This window comes from Panicum virgatum, chromosome 7K (genome assembly GCF_016808335.1).
Source record: "Panicum virgatum strain AP13 chromosome 7K, P.virgatum_v5, whole genome shotgun sequence".
NCBI lineage: Eukaryota > Viridiplantae > Streptophyta > Magnoliopsida > Poales > Poaceae > Panicum > Panicum virgatum.
The window spans coordinates 51,943,383-51,961,413 of NC_053142.1; the positions used below are offsets into that span (position 1 = coordinate 51,943,383).

The 18,031-nt window shown below is 42.5% G+C and overlaps 3 protein-coding genes across 3 annotated transcripts; 1 reads left to right on the forward strand and 2 right to left on the reverse strand.

Annotated features, from left to right (window-relative positions):
- Positions 1-7: 7 nt before the first annotated feature.
- On the reverse strand, positions 8-4,164 carry LOC120642145 (cysteine protease ATG4B-like). Its single transcript, XM_039918559.1, has 9 exons — positions 3,957-4,164; positions 3,026-3,510; positions 2,856-2,941; positions 2,699-2,749; positions 2,155-2,540; positions 1,637-1,775; positions 713-768; positions 532-602; positions 8-455 (listed from the first exon to the last, which is right to left on the reverse strand). Exons 2-9 carry the CDS (start codon positions 3,477-3,479, stop codon positions 250-252), a joined length of 1,449 nt encoding a protein of 482 aa, XP_039774493.1. The 5' UTR covers positions 3,480-3,510; positions 3,957-4,164; the 3' UTR covers positions 8-249.
- Positions 4,165-5,355: 1,191 nt separating this feature from the next.
- Positions 5,356-6,961, forward strand: LOC120642147 (16 kDa phloem protein 2-like). Its single transcript, XM_039918561.1, has 5 exons — positions 5,356-5,532; positions 6,003-6,068; positions 6,216-6,339; positions 6,531-6,648; positions 6,763-6,961. Exons 1-5 carry the CDS (start codon positions 5,466-5,468, stop codon positions 6,811-6,813), a joined length of 426 nt encoding a protein of 141 aa, XP_039774495.1. The 5' UTR covers positions 5,356-5,465; the 3' UTR covers positions 6,814-6,961.
- A 7,418-nt stretch (positions 6,962-14,379) lies between these two features.
- LOC120640393 lies at positions 14,380-15,817 on the reverse strand. The gene is made up of 4 exons (XM_039916222.1): positions 15,776-15,817; positions 15,328-15,456; positions 15,131-15,214; positions 14,380-14,535 (listed from the first exon to the last, which is right to left on the reverse strand). The coding sequence occupies exons 1-4, from the start codon at positions 15,815-15,817 to the stop codon at positions 14,380-14,382; spliced, it is 411 nt and encodes a 136-aa protein (XP_039772156.1).
- Between the last annotated feature and the right edge of the window lie 2,214 nt (positions 15,818-18,031).

Genomic DNA, 18,031 nt, shown 5'->3' on the forward strand with positions numbered 1-18,031 from the left:
CACAGCGTGGTGAAATGGTTATTAGAATATGGAATAGAAACATTTAGTCATGATAAACCCAGTGTATGTACGATACAAAGGGATTTTGCATCCGCCCGCGTTTTGAACATTTCCTATGGGACACTGGCGTCCCACGACACCCTGAGATCACAAATAATCTCCTGTATTCACACACAAACAAGGGCATTCCAACAACGTGTTCGGTGTAAGTTTTTTTTTCACTCAATATGTCAATGGTTTTCCTCCCGTTCAGAGGATCTGCCACTCTTCTTCTCCTTCACCAGAGCCATCAAGGTCATCGTCGTTGGCCATGCTACTGCCTGAACAACCCAGCCCACCATCTTGGTTATAAATCTGTTTCGATGGCTCGATTGACTGCACAACAGTAAAGAGTGGCGCTCCATTGGCCTTCTCTACCAACTCAGAGGCCCGAGAACAGAAGTCATCAAAGTCATCTACATAAAGACGTGTAATCAGATTAGAGAAACTCAAACATGTCCTAACAGTCGTCTGAGAGGAACAGAAGTTCACCTTTGTCACGGCAGTAAAAACCAATAGCCAGGGATGGATCTATTTGGTCTAGAGCCAAATCTCGGACAACACTTCACAAAGTGCAGACACATGAATTAGACATCATTTGGGCATGCAAAGGAGGAACCAAGGAAGAGCACGCAGTTCCATTCATCAGACTTCATTCACAAAGTGCACGTACCTGCAGTGGTATGAGGAAGTGTCTGCCTCCAAATTATCCAGTGAAATGTTAACTGCCTGACAAGTAGAGAGCATTCCACTATTAGTACAACTGCTATCGCCAAAAAAGCATGCTTCCTGGTCAATGCATTGGTCCATTATGTATGTATTTTTTCAGAGCAGTGATAAAAAATGGCGCTCCAAGCAAGCAAGACAATGCAGAAATAGGAGTATAATTGAACTGGTTGCTTCGGGATCACAAGGGACACAAATAACTCATAGGCGAATTTAGGACTCACAACACACTTGTCTCCAATAGAAATGACCAGATTCTAATGGTCCACGAAATATGAATGGCTGCATAATAGACATGCCACTATTGTCTTTGAATGAGATGGAACTCAGTTGAAACTTGAAAGGTGCCAATTATACCCGTGATTTTAGATATCAACTAATGCCATTCACATACATTATAGATCGTACTGTGTTAGCATGTGATACTTCTATACCAACTCAGAGGCCCAGTACTTTGTTCTTTAATGATAATTGCAGAGTTAAATAACAATTTACAGTGAGCTAAAATGCCATGTCACCTGAACCTGAAGTTGTCAAGTTCAGGGATTCAATTGCACAAACTTACAAATTCAGGGACAAACAGTGCAGTTTATGCCACCAATAGAAATAAACAAATGATGCTGTCCTATGAAGTATGAATGGGCATAATAGAAATGTCACTATTGTCTTCCAGTGCGAGCATGAAACTCAGTTGAATCTTGAAAGGTGCTGATTATCTCTGTGACTTTTAGAAATCTATTCGCATCCACATACAAGAAAGGTCATATTTTGCTTCTGTTTCATACTTGATTTGGAGTATATTACTTACTGAAGTACAAAACTACAAATGCTCCTTCATGCTAAATAAATATAAATAAGGATGCAGTTTTACCATCTGAACTTCATGGGGATCTAGGTAGAGTGCCCTCTCATCCTGTACCCCAGCAATGTAAGTTGATGTTCCTGGTCTTCCACCTAAAATGCCCAAGCTTTGAGGAAATGTAAATGTCTCCTTTAGTAATGGGATGTACCTGGTAGAAAGTTCAATGCCACGAAACAGTTAGAACAGTAGTAGATTACGTATCAATCCATCAAAAGAAATATCAACTATTATTCACAGGCATCTTTATTCATCACCAAGTCTAATTGATGGCTCGATGGTTGTAACATTGGTTCATCTCTTTAGAATAATCATCTAAACAACAACCCAGCATGTTGGATTATGATATCACAATATTTGTCATATTTACAAAAGTAGGTCCCAGCCCACTTCGCTGTCCTCAGGTTTTGTAGCGCAGAAGTTAAGTGAGTACAGGCAAGCTTAACTTAGGATGACTCCTAAATTCAGATAACCTAGCATGGATCCATATGCAGGCCCCAAAAGCATGGAATTAGTAGCTTGCTGATTACCTTGGATTAATTTTGTCAAGGCCAAGAACCAGAGGAACTAGCAAAAGTATAGGTGACCATGTTGATTGTCCTTTGTTGAAATCAGAGCAAAGCTGAGCAGCAACATCAATGCACACGACTGGAGCTCCACCTCTTTCACCATCTTCATCACCCGAAACCACATAAAGAGCCATAGGGAAATTTTCCTTCCCATCAACAGCATCAGCCTGCTCTCTATTTGTGCGGATAAGGGTCTGCCATGCCCGGCACATAGCATATGGCCCCACCCATGATCCAGCAGCCAGACCATAACTCTTTCCAGCTTGAAGTAAATTGTGAATAGAGAAAGCACAAGCTTCAGAATCACCAAATAGGTGTAAGACCCCTATATATTCTGGGTTGTATGGCTGCATATGAACATTTGGTCATTATAAGCAACCCTACATTAAGAATTAAAAGAGCTCCATCACCTACTATACCTGAGTAGCATTTATTCATTTTTCTTTGAATTGGTAAACCTCTAACAGATCAGAAATTCAGAATACTCAAGTCATATATCTCTCACCTTCTCTGGGGGCTTTCTCCAAGACCTTCCAAGATGGTGAAAAATCAGCGCCTGCAAAATTTTGCCCAAAGGCCAATACAGCTTGTCTGTTACAACTTACAACTGCAGTGGTCATCCCTGGTCAATAAAAGGACACTTTCAAAGAAATAAAGTTTACCTGAGCAACCAGCATCTGACTGCTTCTAACCATGCAGCCCCAGTTCACATCACTAGTTAGCTTGGAATCAGATATTGCGTCAAAGCCTGTGATAAGAACATGTCAAATATCTAGCCACCTGGGTACACGAAATAAGCTTTCACCACAAACGAAGTCCTGAAGAGCCCAACCTTTTCGGTAAGTGATCCATATCCTGGAAGAGAAATCTTCTAGAAACGCAGCATGCCCACTTTCGGAATCCGAGTCGCTGGACGACTCCTCAGGTGACACCTTGTAGCATTTGCCAAGGAACCACACATCACTGGAGGTCAGAACCTTGGTGCATCCCAGAAGACGCCACATCGAGCTGCTGCCCACAAATCTCCTCAAAATCCTGGACCAACCATAGGATCCTGAGGAGGACTTTGGTGACTTCTTCTCGCACGCCGGCAACGAGTCCTGCTGGCCCTCAAAGATGGTAAATGGGGGAGTGAAGACCCCAGATAGGATGGAGGACTTTGACTGCTTGGAGCTGCTATCTTCCTTGTGCTGGGAGCTAGAAGAAGAGGCAACTGCAGCTGCGGTGTCTTCCTCGCACAAAGAATCGGATGGCGGTGCTTCTCCCCTCTCAGGCAAGCTCGTCATCACCTATGGCCGCATGTGTGCCCACAGTAACCTAGCAATGCAACGAATCAGCTCTGAAAATTGTACTCTTGAGAGTTCACACTGAATTCATACAGAGCCAATGTTTTGTTTTGAAAAGGGAACTACAAAGAGCAGCATATCAACAGGAGCACGAAATAATAATATGCTGAGAAGCTGGGGACACGGAAAACTGGCAGCACAAGTCATAATTGATCTACACGTTAGCAGTCTAGCAGATGCGTAACTTAACAATTGGGGCAAGGCAACGCAGATTACAAGCAACCCCGTGGTAAGCGACGTGGTCGACTAGATTAGCAGACAGAACGGAATCGAAGCAATCCAGATTCTACAAGGACTCTGCGATTGCACAGCACGGAGTTGAGGTGGGCAATTCTAGTAGAGGAGGAGAAGACTGGAGACGACAAGCACATGCCCAAGGGAAGAAAGGGAGGGAGAGAGGGAGAGGGGTCGGCTTACCCGCCGGCGATCCGGGAGACGGGGAGAGGAGGTCGCGGAGGCTGACGGCGCGGGGAGCGCAAGCGGCGAGGGATCGGCCGCACGGCGGAGGCGGCGAGGGAGATGGGAGAGGTGGCGTGGCGGAGGCGAAGGGGAAGAGGAGGAAGAGAGGGATGGAGACGTACGGGCGGACCGAGCTGGGCTCTCCCCCCTCTCCCTAGTCCCCTGGTGGGCTTGGCGTATGGCATTGGGGACTATGGGCCCCTTCGGGCCCACGTGTCATGGCCTCATCCAAGTCCAGCAACGTGCCGGTTTGGTGGTCTGGTTTTGCCGGAATTTGCACGGGCACGTCGACGAGAACCCACCGGGACGGCGACAGCGACCGTGGTTTATAGAAACGTGGAAATCCCACTCAAAAAAAAAATATAGAAACGTGGAAATCGTAGTAGCCAGAGGAATCTTGAGTTCAAAATCCCTGTCGTTGATGTATTGTATTTTTCAAATGATTTTTAGATGAACTACTCTAATATGTAGTATTCAAATTCAAATGGGCCGTTGGGTTGCTTAGAGCCGTGGCTTCCACGCACAAGCAAAAGCGAGAGGTGGAAATAACTCCTCCTGCGTGTGCAATGCACCAAGACTACCCACTCCGTTTTTTTGCATTATTATTGGCGTAATCCTCGCCCTCCTTTTTCTGGTTATCTTCCTTTTTTTTTTGAGATTAGAGGAAAAGGCAACAGAAGAATCGTATGTGGCCCATCGGATACTTTTACACTATGGGCCTGGCCCGTTCCAGTGGTTGGTGAAGCCCAAAACCTGACTATCAAAAAAAAAAAAAGCCCAAAACCTGTGCCGTGTGCCGGTGCTTTCCTGACTTTCCTCTCTCTCTCTCTCTCTCACACACACAAACACACACACACACACAAAAATTAAATAAGACAAAAGATGTCATGTCAATTGTTCTAAATAATAATTCGTATTGAAATAAAAACAGGTAAAAATCGTTAAAAAGAACAAGCAATGCAACCAATCAAACCCTGCGTTATTCCCGCGATCCCAAGGAACTTGCATGGCAGTTAGGTGCGAGCATCCGGGCATGTTGTCATGTGCCCATCCAGCTCAAACCTAGCTGTTGAGTATTTTCTTTTCTTTTTCTTACAGCAGAGAACAAGAGAAGAAGGTCATCATAGGAGTATCGGTCAGTTGTACAACTAGACGGACGTGCAAGTCGCAACCAATAATCCTTCTTTCTTTTCCATCCTAATATAATAGGTAATAATTTTCACTAATTACCTACCAGGGCTGTTACATCGTCAGAAGTGCGATGCAGACTGGCAACTGGCATAATTGATTGAAAGCTGCCAAGCTGGGACCGGCCGGCCGTGGACAACATGGCCCTGAAAGACTTTCTTTATATGTGCCATGACTTGCTGTATTGCCAAGGGGAAAGTGTCATCGTCCTTCAGTTCTTCCAACCTCTGAATCTCTCTGCATCTGTGTGATCGAGGAAGAAAGGAGGAGCCAACAAACATGGTGCACGGGAAGCTGGAGGTTCTCCTTGTCTCCGCCAAGGGCCTTGAGGACACCGATTTCCTCAGTAAACCTCTCCCTCTCTCCTTCATTTTCTTCTTCTCCAGATCGCGAAACTTTCTCTCCCTCTTGGTTGCTTGACGCTGCGTGAGTCGTACGCGTGTGGTATCTTCTTCATTTCTGCTGCATCATGCATGTTTCATCATCGGTTAAGGTAGATCTGCGAGCCACACGGTGGCAGGTGCCATGATTAATCGTGATGTTCACTGTTAAGTGATCAAGGGTGCATCTGGCTGCTACTTACAGCATGTTGAGCTCTCTGCTTGTGTTTTACATTCAGTCATTGTGACCACATTGGTCTGTCCATTCCCATGCCCATGAGCAAAAAAGAAAAAAAGCAACAATTTCAGAGTTCCCAAAAGCATGTGGATCGATCTGTCCCATAGTTTTACGCCTCGTCTTCTGATGCTAATGTAGTATATGCTACTAAACCGTGTATCTTTTTTGTGCCCTTCTTTCTGTGCAAATGCTCACCAGATAACATGGACCCCTACGTGATCCTTACATGCCGCACCCAGGAGCAGAAAAGCAGCGTTGCAAATGGTACTTGCCTTTTATCATTCACGAGAATACCCCCGCCTCTCCATTGTGTATCTGCTACTGCTAGAGGGCATCACTTGATGTATATGCAGTGATGCGGAAGTGAACTCGATGCCAATCTGATCGCCAATCTTACTCTCGCTCATTCAGGAGAAGGAAGTGAACCTGAATGGAACGAAACCTTCATCTTCACGGTCTCTGACGATACCCCGCAGCTTAATCTCAAGATCATGGACAGCGACGTCACCAACGATGATTTCGTTGGTGAAGCAAGGTAAGTATCCAAGATATCCAGACTATGCAGTTTCGAGTTTACTCCTGTACAGAATTGCGATACAGTTTTCGGAATCTATGTACTTTCTGCAAAAAGTTCAGTTCAGAGACCATGCCTCTGAACTTTCAGGTGTTGATTGTCGCCTGAAGCCTGACTAGCCTTTTTGTTTACCTGTACTTCTGAACTTTCAGCATCCCCCTGGAGGCTGTGTTTCAGGAAGGCAGCCTTCCCCCGACAGTTCACCCAGTCGTCAAGGAGGAGAAATACTGCGGAGAGATCAAGCTTGCACTCACCTTCACTCCAGCAGTGGTATGCTCCTTGCAAATACCCTTGCGGCTGCAACAGTCAGGCCATGTTATCAGCCTTGACTATATGTCTAGTATATCACAATCCAATGCTAATCTGACGAGCATTCCTCTCCAGGAAACTCGCCGCCCCGACAACGAGGAGGGTACTTACAGCAGCTGGAATTGATCTGCCCGATGTGTGCACTGAGCAATAACATAATTTACTGAAGAATTACTGCTGTTATACAACACTATTTTGCTTTGTCATGAACTGAATATTTGCATGTAACTTCCAGCATTGTGATAACTATTCAGAATTGTTGCTTTGCGCACCTCACGCGGCGTCGCCTGCAGAATTACCATCTTTCCAGAGAAAAAAAAAAGATTTAACCCTGAAAGGATGCACAATACTAAATTTTAATACAGCAACATAGTTGCAGTCTTATCAGTTCAGTAGCATGGGGGCGCCTAAATGTTCAACTGCCACCAAGCTAACATGTCCGTAAGATGAGGACAACAAAAACCAAACGCTACGAGTCCAAAGATTGCAATAAGAGAACCAAAAGACTTTGGGAAATACAGGGCAAGCAATATGCCCACAAGATACTTCAGCTCTCCTCCTCGGACTGATCAACTTTTAGCAAGCACACGGATGAAGTACTGAAGATCAAGCTGATGATGATCTGTTTTCCTTAAGGCCTCCCTCTTGGTTTTGGTGTCTTGCTGGAGCCTGGGGTCCCTGCTGTTGCTTTGCCTTTTGCCCTCCCAGCTTTAGCCTTCTTACCTTGTGATTGACATGAAACAATAAACAAATTAGCAAGACTCGAGTGCAAAATATTATTCCTATTACTAAAGCCGACTACAAAATCTTAGACTAGAGTTCCACATCAATTGTTTGAAAATCTGGCTGCCTTACAATAAAATATAAACTCGAGCAACCTAGAAGAAAACAGGAGGCTTCTAATTTAAAATAGAAGGGCATTCAAATTCGACTCGACTAGGACTTAACTTGGAAGAAATACTGAAATGGGCACCCGAATTTTTCTCGGCGAGGACTTCAACTTGGATGGTGTACGTGTACATTTACGTTCTCTTCTACTTGAGATTACACTCGGTGTATTACAGAATACAGATGGACAACATATGCAAACTAAAGGCATACTAGGCAGGAGGTTTTTTCTTTTTTACTTTCTTGATGTACTATAGATACGAGACAATACAGGACTTAACTGCAAGTCCACTGTAGTATAATAATTTTTCACGTAAACCATATCTCGTGCATTACTCCAAGGTGGCCCTCTACAATTATCACGGGCCCATGAGTCATGGTGTTGCATGTTGTACTAATTTTCAGACACATAAGCATTAATATGATATAAGTGAGCATGTAGCCAGGTGATTTGGTCCTATATATGGGAGTTAGTAACCAATACTCCCTCCGTACTCGTAAAGGAAGTCGTTTTGGGCAGTGGCACGGTCTTCAAAACATAATTTTGACTTTTTATTTCTATAAAAATATTTATCAAAAAGTGATATATGTATACTTTATGAAAATATTTTCCAAGACAAATCTATTCATATAATTTTCATATTTTCAAACTTAATAGCTTGAGAGTTATGCATGATTTATATTTCCAAAGTTTGACTCAAATCTTGTCCTAAACGACTTCCTAGTACGGAGGGAGAATATAGCTAGGTTTGTTGAAAACATTAAGCCAATGTATGGAGAATGGTAGCCAATCAACTTATACTTCGACAACTCTCTATCTCTCGCTCTTATCTTCCTCTCACTCACACCACACTCCATCGAGTAACAGCTCCATACGGTAGGTGTCCGAACTAAAAAGAAATTTAAAGGGGTCCAAAAAGACTCCGATAATATTTGTAGGCCGAGAATTTTGCAATTTCCACTAATTTTTTATTAGCCGTGCTATATGCACTAACTATTTAATTATGTAATGATAATTCACAAAGAAAAATGAGAGCGAGAGTCAATATATCTTATTCATTTTAGTTTTGCCTTGGTTTCCTACAAAGATTAGGTATGATTTAAAAAAATGTATTCTACTATGCAATACAAAATTAACAATGTTTACATAGCACATCGTCTCAGCAATAATATATTTATATATGTTGAAGTATAGACAGAAGCTATAGTTGTGATGGCTAATGCGATCGAATTAATGGAGCGGCAGGTTTGCTATTGCCGTCAATTTAGTTGTGGCTACCTGCCTACTTGCCATCGACGGCTTGTTGTGTGTTCTCGGGATGCCGATCGCGAGTCGTTAGTCCGCTTGGCACCCGAGCAACCGAATGATATTTTGGACTTTTGTTGTGTGTTCAAGTGGGTTACAATTAAGAGATACTTAAGCTAAGATTAAGCTGAGTTTAGAGGGTACTTAAAGAACATCATGTCATTAGGAGGGGGCATGGCCCCTGCCAGCCCCCCCTCCCTCCAGTTCCGCCACTGCATACGGTGGGAGGATGCCAATTTTTGGCATCTTGTCGATTGCTATTTTGAGCTCATTGACAGAGAGGCTGATTTGGAAAATAACATCAGTTTGAGATGTGATGATCTCGAGTTCAAACATGTTACATACAAGATAATCGGACGTTCCAACAATCAATTCAAGATGTTGCCTATTGTATTTTTTTGTTTGTTTCACATCCCTCTTCTCTTGTTGAGGATTTTTTTCCATCCCTTTTCATATAAGTTCAAAAGATGTTGCAACCATTATTGTTCAATCTGGTATATTTTTATCGTAATGTTGTAATGAAAATTATTGGATGTAACAGTGGCTTTAGTTTATTTTTGCGACTGTGAATTTTTCCATATAAATTGTTACATCGTAGACATGGGGATAGAGTTGTTGAATGTTTTACTAATATATTTTGGATGGAGCAATAGCATTTATTTTAAATATTTCAATTGATTGGGTGGTCTGCATTGTGTTTAGGATTAGAAAACCCAATTTTGAAGGATCAAAAACATTTTTGTGCCACTTTATGCCGAGACTGGTCATGGAGATGAACTCCATTAGTATGATGTGATGTTACGGTGGGAATTTTCATTCTTGAAATTGGGGGTTAGGTGGGATCAGGCTGGGACAAAAAAAAAAAGCAAACTTTTGGCCTTAAAAATCGCACGCAGTATGTTCCATAGGCAACTTCGGGCTGAATTTTCGAACCTAGATCTGGCTGGCCTAGATTTAGTTCGGGCTTTCCACTCTATTTAATAAAAAAATAATTTAATTAAATAGTCGGTCCAGGCTCAAACTAGCTCTGGTTTCCTTTAACCTTGACTGGCCCTATAGTTGGTGCATAGTTGGGCTAAAATGTATTGGGTCGGGCCTAAAATGCTAGATATACTTGGAATTAGATACATATAATAAACTATTTTTGTGCATCTTGTTTGACCTTGCGAATCTTTTTTTTTAAGAAGGAAAACTACGGAGGAGTTCCCCACAGCTTCGATTTATATTTAAATGAAAGGAGAATAGAGTCGTACTTACAAGTATGGAAACAAGAAAAGAGAGAGGGAAGTGTCATGAAGGGAGTACAAAAAAGTATCTAGCCATTGAATAATAGAGATCTACAATCTTCTCTAAAGCGCAAGATTTGAAGAAGACACTGCTATCTAAACTTAACTGCCCAGACTCTGGTGTCAGACCTGGCGTGGTAAAAAATCACTGCATTTGGCATCTTCCATAATCCCATGATGCAATTATGAAGACTTCCATAAAGAAATTTTGTTGAGTTGTGATCTCTCTTGTGGTCGACAACCTATATATCATGTATGTTTGCTTCATCAGCCCAAACAATTTGTAGCTTATGCTAGCAACTCGTGGAGAAGGGAGCATTTGAAGAAGAGGTGGCCACAGTCTTCTTCTATGTTTTTGTTGCAAAGGACACAGGTTAAACCTTATTGGATATTAAAATTTATGCACTTAAGGATATTCCTTGTGTTTAGTCGATCCACCAGCAAAAGCTAGGCAAAGAATTTCAGTCTAGGCGTGCAACTTGACTTCCAAATCCAACGAAAACTTGCATGTGCTTGTAGCCCATAATAAGCAAACCTATAGAATTTGCTCGATGAATATGAATTGTTCCCTCAGATGAAGGTCCACTGATCTTTAGAGAGGGCATCATATGGAACATCAGAGATATAGGTCCGGAGCTCCTACAACTCCTAATAGGCTTCCTGTGATAGTGGCAAAGTGAAAAGGGAGTTTAGATCCACAGCTTATTTCCTTCACGGCTAGACCTTGTGAACCTTGACTTTTGATGTACATAATGTTTTTCCATTTCGTGACGAATTGTTGGAGCGTCATGTGGAAAGTTTCCCATAAATGCTTGGGTGCTCGCAGTGCTATTGATTAAATTATTTGCATGTGTTGAAGTTTATTTCCTTTTTAATTGAAATGTGCATATGAAGTCCATCATCTTTTGACTACGACACGGATAATTTTAGAGTGCCTCCTCGGTTACTTGGTAGCACTTGGTGTACTTGTAATCTTTACCATTTGAAGGTTGTTTTAGTTTGATTGAAAAGATGTGCCACCCTATTTTTCATAGTTGATATGGCAATTAATAAGAACTATGAAAAAACGACCACGGAAACATGGGTTGATACTTGATCAAACTTTTAACTTGAGAGAAATACAAGAATAAGAGAAAATGTCCACATTAATTCTCGAGTTGCCACGAGAGAATTATGTGCAACTAAAATCAATCCCTTATCCTCTCATCTCCAGTTGTACTCTCGGCTATTCTTCGGTACTTGTCAAGCTACATTCTGTAACTTGTGTTGTTACTTCATAGAGTTCTGTAATTGAACGGTAGCGATTAGTCCCCTGCTCTTCATTGTCCTCATTGTTATCACTATGGAGTGCCTCTTGTTCATCCTCTTCCTCCACACCATCACCATAGAGTGCATCTTCATTGCCTTCCTCCTCTTTGCCATCACCATAGTGTACCTCATCCTTCTCATCATCACCATGCCACTCTTCTCCATCATGTTCCTTGTTGACATCACCACATAACATTCCTTTCACATTCTCTTCACCATCTAGCCAGTGTCAAACCCCATAGGTCATTCACTTAGCATAAGAATGTGGCAAGAGGCATAATAGGGCACCCACCAATGACATTTACAATAGCAAGTTTTACCATTATATAGCGATTCCAATAACAATATAGTAAAACATGTTAGGACGATGGAGGTTGGGATGTTTAGTAAAAGGGGAAATGTTATGAAGGCCGTAATTTTTTTTCTCGAACGGCGCAGAAGGACTGCGCTTCAATGAAGGCCATAAAATGAGTGGTAGAAAAACACCTAGTTGCTAGTTATTGATGTGTGAGGTTGCTTTGTCACTGACCAACACAAGACATTGGGATGAGGAGTTAGATCAGTGCCTCATCACTCATCAATCACTAGTGCGTAAAAGTTGTAAACCAAGCCTTGTTGCTAACCAAACATAAGACGGTAAGATAAGATGCAAGATCCCATACCTCACGCCAGTCATAGCTGCATGATCCTAACCTCATTGGATGTTAAAAATGGCTGGTAATCTAAACCCAATATGACTTAGGAGTGGATGATTTTAAACCCTTTCTAGCTCCATGCCCTTCAATCAGTGCGAGGGTGTTTAGGGTTTGGCACAGAGGATTGAAGAGTAGGAATCACTAGAGGTAACTTAGGGCAAAGAGCTTTTTTTACCTTGGTTTAGGCCTTCTTTTGGGATAAAAGCCCTAGTCCCGCTTCAGTGATATGTATATAAAAAGAGTCCACCCTACTCGGCCAAACCTAGAGCTTCCCCTTATATATCCTATATATCTTGGAGAGATATTTGGGCCTACTTTGAATACAACTCTTTAATACTACTACTAATGTACTACTCCACCTACCTCTCACCTGACAATTGGTCTAGGCCACACCCTATGATGTGACATGACATTGTTGCATACCTTGAGATTCTCTTGAACAAGCCGAGGCCTCTATGCCTAGCCTGACGGCGGGAGGGAGTACCATGTGATGAGTATTGTGTGCATTGCTCGCATTTAATGCACACGACAAGAACATAAGCATCTACCATAGACCAATGTCGGAGCCACCTATATGGCGAGCCATGGCGGCCGCCATACCTAGGGGCCGACAAATCCCCAGCGCCACCTCTCAACCACCATGGAAATAGAGGTCTGTTCGGCTGGAAATTGAAGGAAGATAAAGATAAAATGTTCAGACTTCAGACTTTTGGACCATCAGCCCATGACCAGCCCATTTCCCTGAAGCCGAATCGCCAAAAATTGACGTAGATGGCGCTATCACCCGCCAGTTTGTCTCCCTCAGCTGCCTTCGCGGTTCGCCGCCCTCCGCTGCCCCGCGGTTCCTCCATAGGAAGATTTTAATTCTGGCTCCGCCACTGCTATCGGTCGTGCCCTCCCATTATAGGTTTGGGGCCAACCTACATGCTATGGGGAAGGGTGTCATACTGTCGTTTGGTTTTGCTCGCAAGGGCCTTGAATGGTAGGGTGGGCCCTTTTGAGAGTGCTTGGGAGTAGGCTATCTTGCTCGTGGTCGGGTGATGGCCATCTTGAGGCTGCTCTGGAGCGGGGCACTCGCCACCCTAGTCGTAGTTGGATGTGTGCCATCTTAAGATTGAATACTCTGGAATGATCCTCCATTCCTCCTTAGTCATGCATGGTTGGATGTGTCCCATCATAAGGGTCCTTGGAATGGCCCACTATGGTCATATTCGGAATAGTATCATGCTCATCACAATGTCTACTATCATGCGGTTTTCCACGTATATAAGTACACGACTAAGACACTCTATTCCATTACACTGGCACCCTCACAGTTAGAGGTGAATGCAAAAAATATAATTGCGTGTATGGAGTGGGGTAGGGGTGCGTGTGTACTGGGGAGGGGAAATCTCTACCAGTCTGGTCGTTGGCCTGTATAGGTGTTTGAGGCCCTCATCCCCCCTCCCCCCTCTTGCATGTAATATCCACCCCTGCTCCTACTTATGGAAAGGCGACTGGAGATGCGCCATGATTTAGGTGATTATATTTTTCGCATACAAAAATCCAGGCTAATTGCCAAACCTATTTAAAGTTCCATATATGCATTTAGCAAATAGATGCAAATACTTACGGCGTGAAGTCTGGCCCTCTTCCTCCTCGCATTTTTGGTCTCCCGTCCCTTCCATTTTCAATCTTCTTGCTAAGCATGGAAGCTGTGGTGGGTAATAATATATTGTTACTATGCATGTCAACACATAAGTAGAATTTCGGGACTCACAAAATATCTAAGACCCCAAAAATATACATTGCAAGAATTCAATTGCAAATATAGTGGGAGATAATTACCATATCTGTGCACCTATCAAAATAATACATGTCAGTGACGCTCATGATTGGTACATGAGCGCCCATAGGTTTTCCAGAAATGAAGTATTGTTCCGCAGATTTCAACGAGCGGAACACATTTTTAGTAATTGGATCAGTATAAAACTGCAAAAATCAAACGATGTGATGAGAGAAATAAAACCAACCTAATATTTTTCAATGAATAAGCTCTATATTATGCTCCATCTATCAAAATATACCGTATCCTTTCTAATGCCGTCACTGCATTTCCTGAATGCAGTTTCCTTGACCCATCCAGGTGGAAGAGAATTGACGTTGAACTCAAGTTGTGCAATGATCTGTATGTAACGATGAATGTTAGTTCTTGATAGCGTTGAAGCATTTAATAGAATAGTTTAAGCATGCTGATCCTTACATTATCTTCGTTGCCTATGTCACAATCTTCAAAATCGCATTCAGAGAGCTCGGCCTCATCTATGTAGCGCAGTACGTCATTTTTATATACGAGTCGCACCCCGACAGATAGGTTAGCGTAAAACTGCAAAAAAAATAGTATGTTGAAGATTACAAATAATATCATATATATTAAATAAAAAGCATTGCTCTTTCAAGGATTTAAACTCCAGTCCATGCAACCGCAGCTAATCTTTACGCTGTTATAAATAAAAATGTCCATGCTGAAACTCTTACCCACCCACAATCATATCCCTGCTGTAACTTTAATAGCTATTGTAAAATCATATATATACACCATGCTTATTAATTACCTAGGAACACAACACGCAAATAAAACCGATTGTGGCGGAGAGTAGCCAGGATACATCTCTCCACCTCATAATTAGCTAGATAGCTTGGGATGCAACAGCTAACGCAAATCGTTGTAGCTAGAGATCTCAAATAATCTGGGGAGATATGCAGCTAACTCTCCCCACCCACTAACGGCCGTAACTTTAATAACGGCCGCAAAACACCATGCTTAGCTAGGGACATATATAATAATTACTACTAAGATGAGATATTCCAACTAATAAGCATGCATGACCAACGCACACATATAAATAATACAGCCAACAACCTTATTTACAGTATTGTAAAAAAAAAGTAATTGCAGAATTTTTTTCCTTTATTTTTACCTTGAACATTTTGCTGAAGTTCTCACCCCCGGCCCTGATCTCGAGCACCCACCCGTGCTTCTGCCTGAGCCACGCGTACTTTCCCTATGCAAGATGCATTTGGCAACGGTGAGATTCGCAGACCGTACGTATCCACGTCTGAATCGATCCCAAAAGTCCAAAAATCTCAGCAAGCAGGACACATCTACACAGCGTACCTGCAGGGTGGTCTTGTCCTGGAGCGTCTCTTTTGCGGCGATGGCACGCTCCATCCCGTCGGAGAAGCAGTAGTCCAGCACCTCCTTCATCGTCTTGAACTTGACGCCGCTCGCCGGGCAGATGTAGGCCTGCATATCATACGCGTTCACGCGATCGAACGAACTAACACGGAAGATATATATAATCGTAATAAACCCCTAACGCGCGCAACCAGTCTACCAGGCCATTTGGATCGGAGGTATGCAAGCAGCATGCTGGCGGCGGGCGTCTAGCTAGCACATGATGAGGCGGCCGGGGGGACACGCAGGGCTGGCCGCGCGGCCGCCATGAACGCGCGCAAGATCGACGACACATGGGCGAGGCGCCGGCCGGAGCTAGCACACGCACGCCACTAGCTACAAGACCAATAAGACCGGCGAGTAAGGGAAGGGGCGGACTAGGACGTACCGTCGTCTTCAAGGTGCCGTCGCGCTCGTAGTACCCCTCCATCTCGAATCCGTCGGGGAGCCAGCCCGGCGCCTCGATCCCGTCGCCGTCGTCGTTGGAACACCCCTCCGCCGCCGCCACCGGCGTCTGCTCGTCCTTTGCACCCGGGACGACAGCGGCAACCGGCGCCGCGGCCGGCTCCTTCTCGTCGTCGGAGATCAGGATCGGCGACGATGGGCGGCTCATGTCTGTCGATGGCAGCCGGGCCTCTCTCAACGCGGAACACGAGCAGAGAGAGAGAGAGAGGGCCGGGGAAAGAAGCAGGGTGCGAAATGGAAACTGCTCGATGGTTGTTTGCTTGTTAAAAAGGCTGGCGAGAGCGAGAACCCTTTCAAAGAAAAGGCTGGCGAGAGCAAGAACCCTTTCGAAGAAAAGGCTGGCGAGACGTTAGCTACATGCAGCAGTTTCAATTTTCTAATTATTTTTCTTCCTATTATAAATAATAAATAGTCATTAATATGTACCATATTTATATTTATCTATCTATATTTATATTTATATATTATAAAGAATGAGAATTTTGAAAAAAAACATTTCTTATCTAAATATATTTCCTTATACCCCTCGTGTTGAATCCATTGACACAGGTTGAAGTTTTTAGGAGGAAAAGAAATAAATATTTTCAAAATTGCATGTGTCGTATTCCCTCTATATTTTTTACGGTGAATTTACGTGTACCGGCCCACACCCACATTCCGATCCATCCCTACTCCTGACAAAAATAGTTGAAACAAATTCCTCGTAATAGGTAATTATGTTTGCTGCTTTTCTCATGTTATATAGGCAACACTTTTGGTAAAAGACTTGGCAAAGACCCTTTCAGAAAAAAGGGGCTGACGTGACGTTAGCTCCATGCAGCAGTTTCAGTTTTCTAATTATTTTTCTCTTCCTATTATAAAAAATAAATAATAAACAGCTCTTTGGCGTCACTTCGGTTGTCGTGTCAGGTTTGCCGAGGGCAGTACACAGCAAACATTTTACCTAGTGTAATACGTTGTATCCCGTAGTGTCTGCACCATATCTATCTATCTATCTATCTATATTTATATATTATAAAGAACGAAAACTTTTAAAATATTTCTTACATAAATATATTTCCTTATACCCTTCACGTTGAATCCATGGACACGGTAAAGGAGGCTTGAAGTTTTTGGAGAGGACAAGAAACCACTATTTTCAAAATGCTTATGCCGCATTCCCTCTATATTTTTTGCTGAATTTTTCACATACTGGCTCACACCCACACTCCCCATCCATCCCCACTCCCCACAAAAACAGCTACAACAAAATCCTCGTGATTGGTAATTACTTTAGATGCTTTTCTCCCACACACGTTATGGGTAACGCGATTGGTGAAAGGCTGGCGAGACGTTAGCTCCATGCAGCAGTTTCAGTTTTCTAATTATTTTTCTTCCTATTATAAATAAAAAATAATGGTAATTAATATGTACCATATTTATATTTATACATTATAAAGAATGAAGATTTTAAAAATTTCTTACCTAAAATATATTTCCTTATACCCCTCACAATGAATCCATTGACACGTTAAAGAGGGTTGAAGTTTTTGGGGACAAAAAGAAATAAATATTTTCAAAATTGCTTGAGCCGTATTCCCTCTATATTTTTTTTACCGTTAGTGTTTCATGTACCGGCCCACACCCACACTCCTGATCCATCCCTACTCCCGACAAAAATAGTTGCAACAAAATTCTCGTGATTGGTAATTGCGTTTGCTGCTTTTCTCCCACACTTGTTATAGGCAACAGATTGAAAAAAAGGCTGGCAAAGACCCTTTCAAAAAAAACAAGGCTGGCGAGACGTTAGCTCCATGCAGCAGTTTGAGTTTTCTAATTATTTTTTTCCTATAATAAATAATAAATAGTCATTAATACATACCATATTTATATCTATCTATCTATCTATCTATCTATCTATCTATATATATATATATATTATAAAGAATGAGAATTTTGAAAAAAAACATTTTTTATCTAAATATATTTCCTTATACCCCTCACGTTGAATCCAATGACACATTAAAGAGGGTTGAAGTTTTTGAGGAGGAAAAGAAATAAATATTTTCAAAATTGCATGTGCCGTATTCCCTCTATATTTTTTACTGTGAATTTTACGTGTACCGGCCCACACCCACATTCCGATCCATCCCTACTCCCGACAAAAATAGTTGCAACAAAATCCTCATAATTGGTAATT

What these genes read in the sequence shown, in the direction of transcription:
- LOC120642145 (XM_039918559.1), bottom strand. Translation starts at nt 3,479, where the DNA reads ATGACGAGCTTGCCTGAGAGGGGAGAAGCACCGCCATCCGATTCTTTG. An exon ending in GTCAGATGCTGGTTGCTCAG is followed by an intron (nt 2,750 to 2,855) that starts GTAAACTTTATT and finishes AAAATTTTGCAG; the next exon opens with GCGCTGATTTTTCACCATCT. An exon ending in CTTGACAAAATTAATCCAAG is followed by an intron (nt 1,776 to 2,154) that starts GTAATCAGCAAG and finishes ACTTTCTACCAG; the next exon opens with GTACATCCCATTACTAAAGG.
- LOC120642147 (XM_039918561.1), top strand. Translation starts at nt 5,466, where the DNA reads ATGGTGCACGGGAAGCTGGAGGTTCTCCTTGTCTCCGCCAAGGGCCTT. An exon ending in TGAGGACACCGATTTCCTCA is followed by an intron (nt 5,533 to 6,002) that starts GTAAACCTCTCC and finishes AATGCTCACCAG; the next exon opens with ATAACATGGACCCCTACGTG. An exon ending in GAAAAGCAGCGTTGCAAATG is followed by an intron (nt 6,069 to 6,215) that starts GTACTTGCCTTT and finishes TCGCTCATTCAG; the next exon opens with GAGAAGGAAGTGAACCTGAA.
- LOC120640393 (XM_039916222.1), bottom strand. Translation starts at nt 15,817, where the DNA reads ATGGAGGGGTACTACGAGCGCGACGGCACCTTGAAGACGACG. An exon ending in ACGGCACCTTGAAGACGACG is followed by an intron (nt 15,457 to 15,775) that starts GTACGTCCTAGT and finishes TATGATATGCAG; the next exon opens with GCCTACATCTGCCCGGCGAG. An exon ending in AGGACAAGACCACCCTGCAG is followed by an intron (nt 15,215 to 15,327) that starts GTACGCTGTGTA and finishes CATCTTGCATAG; the next exon opens with GGAAAGTACGCGTGGCTCAG.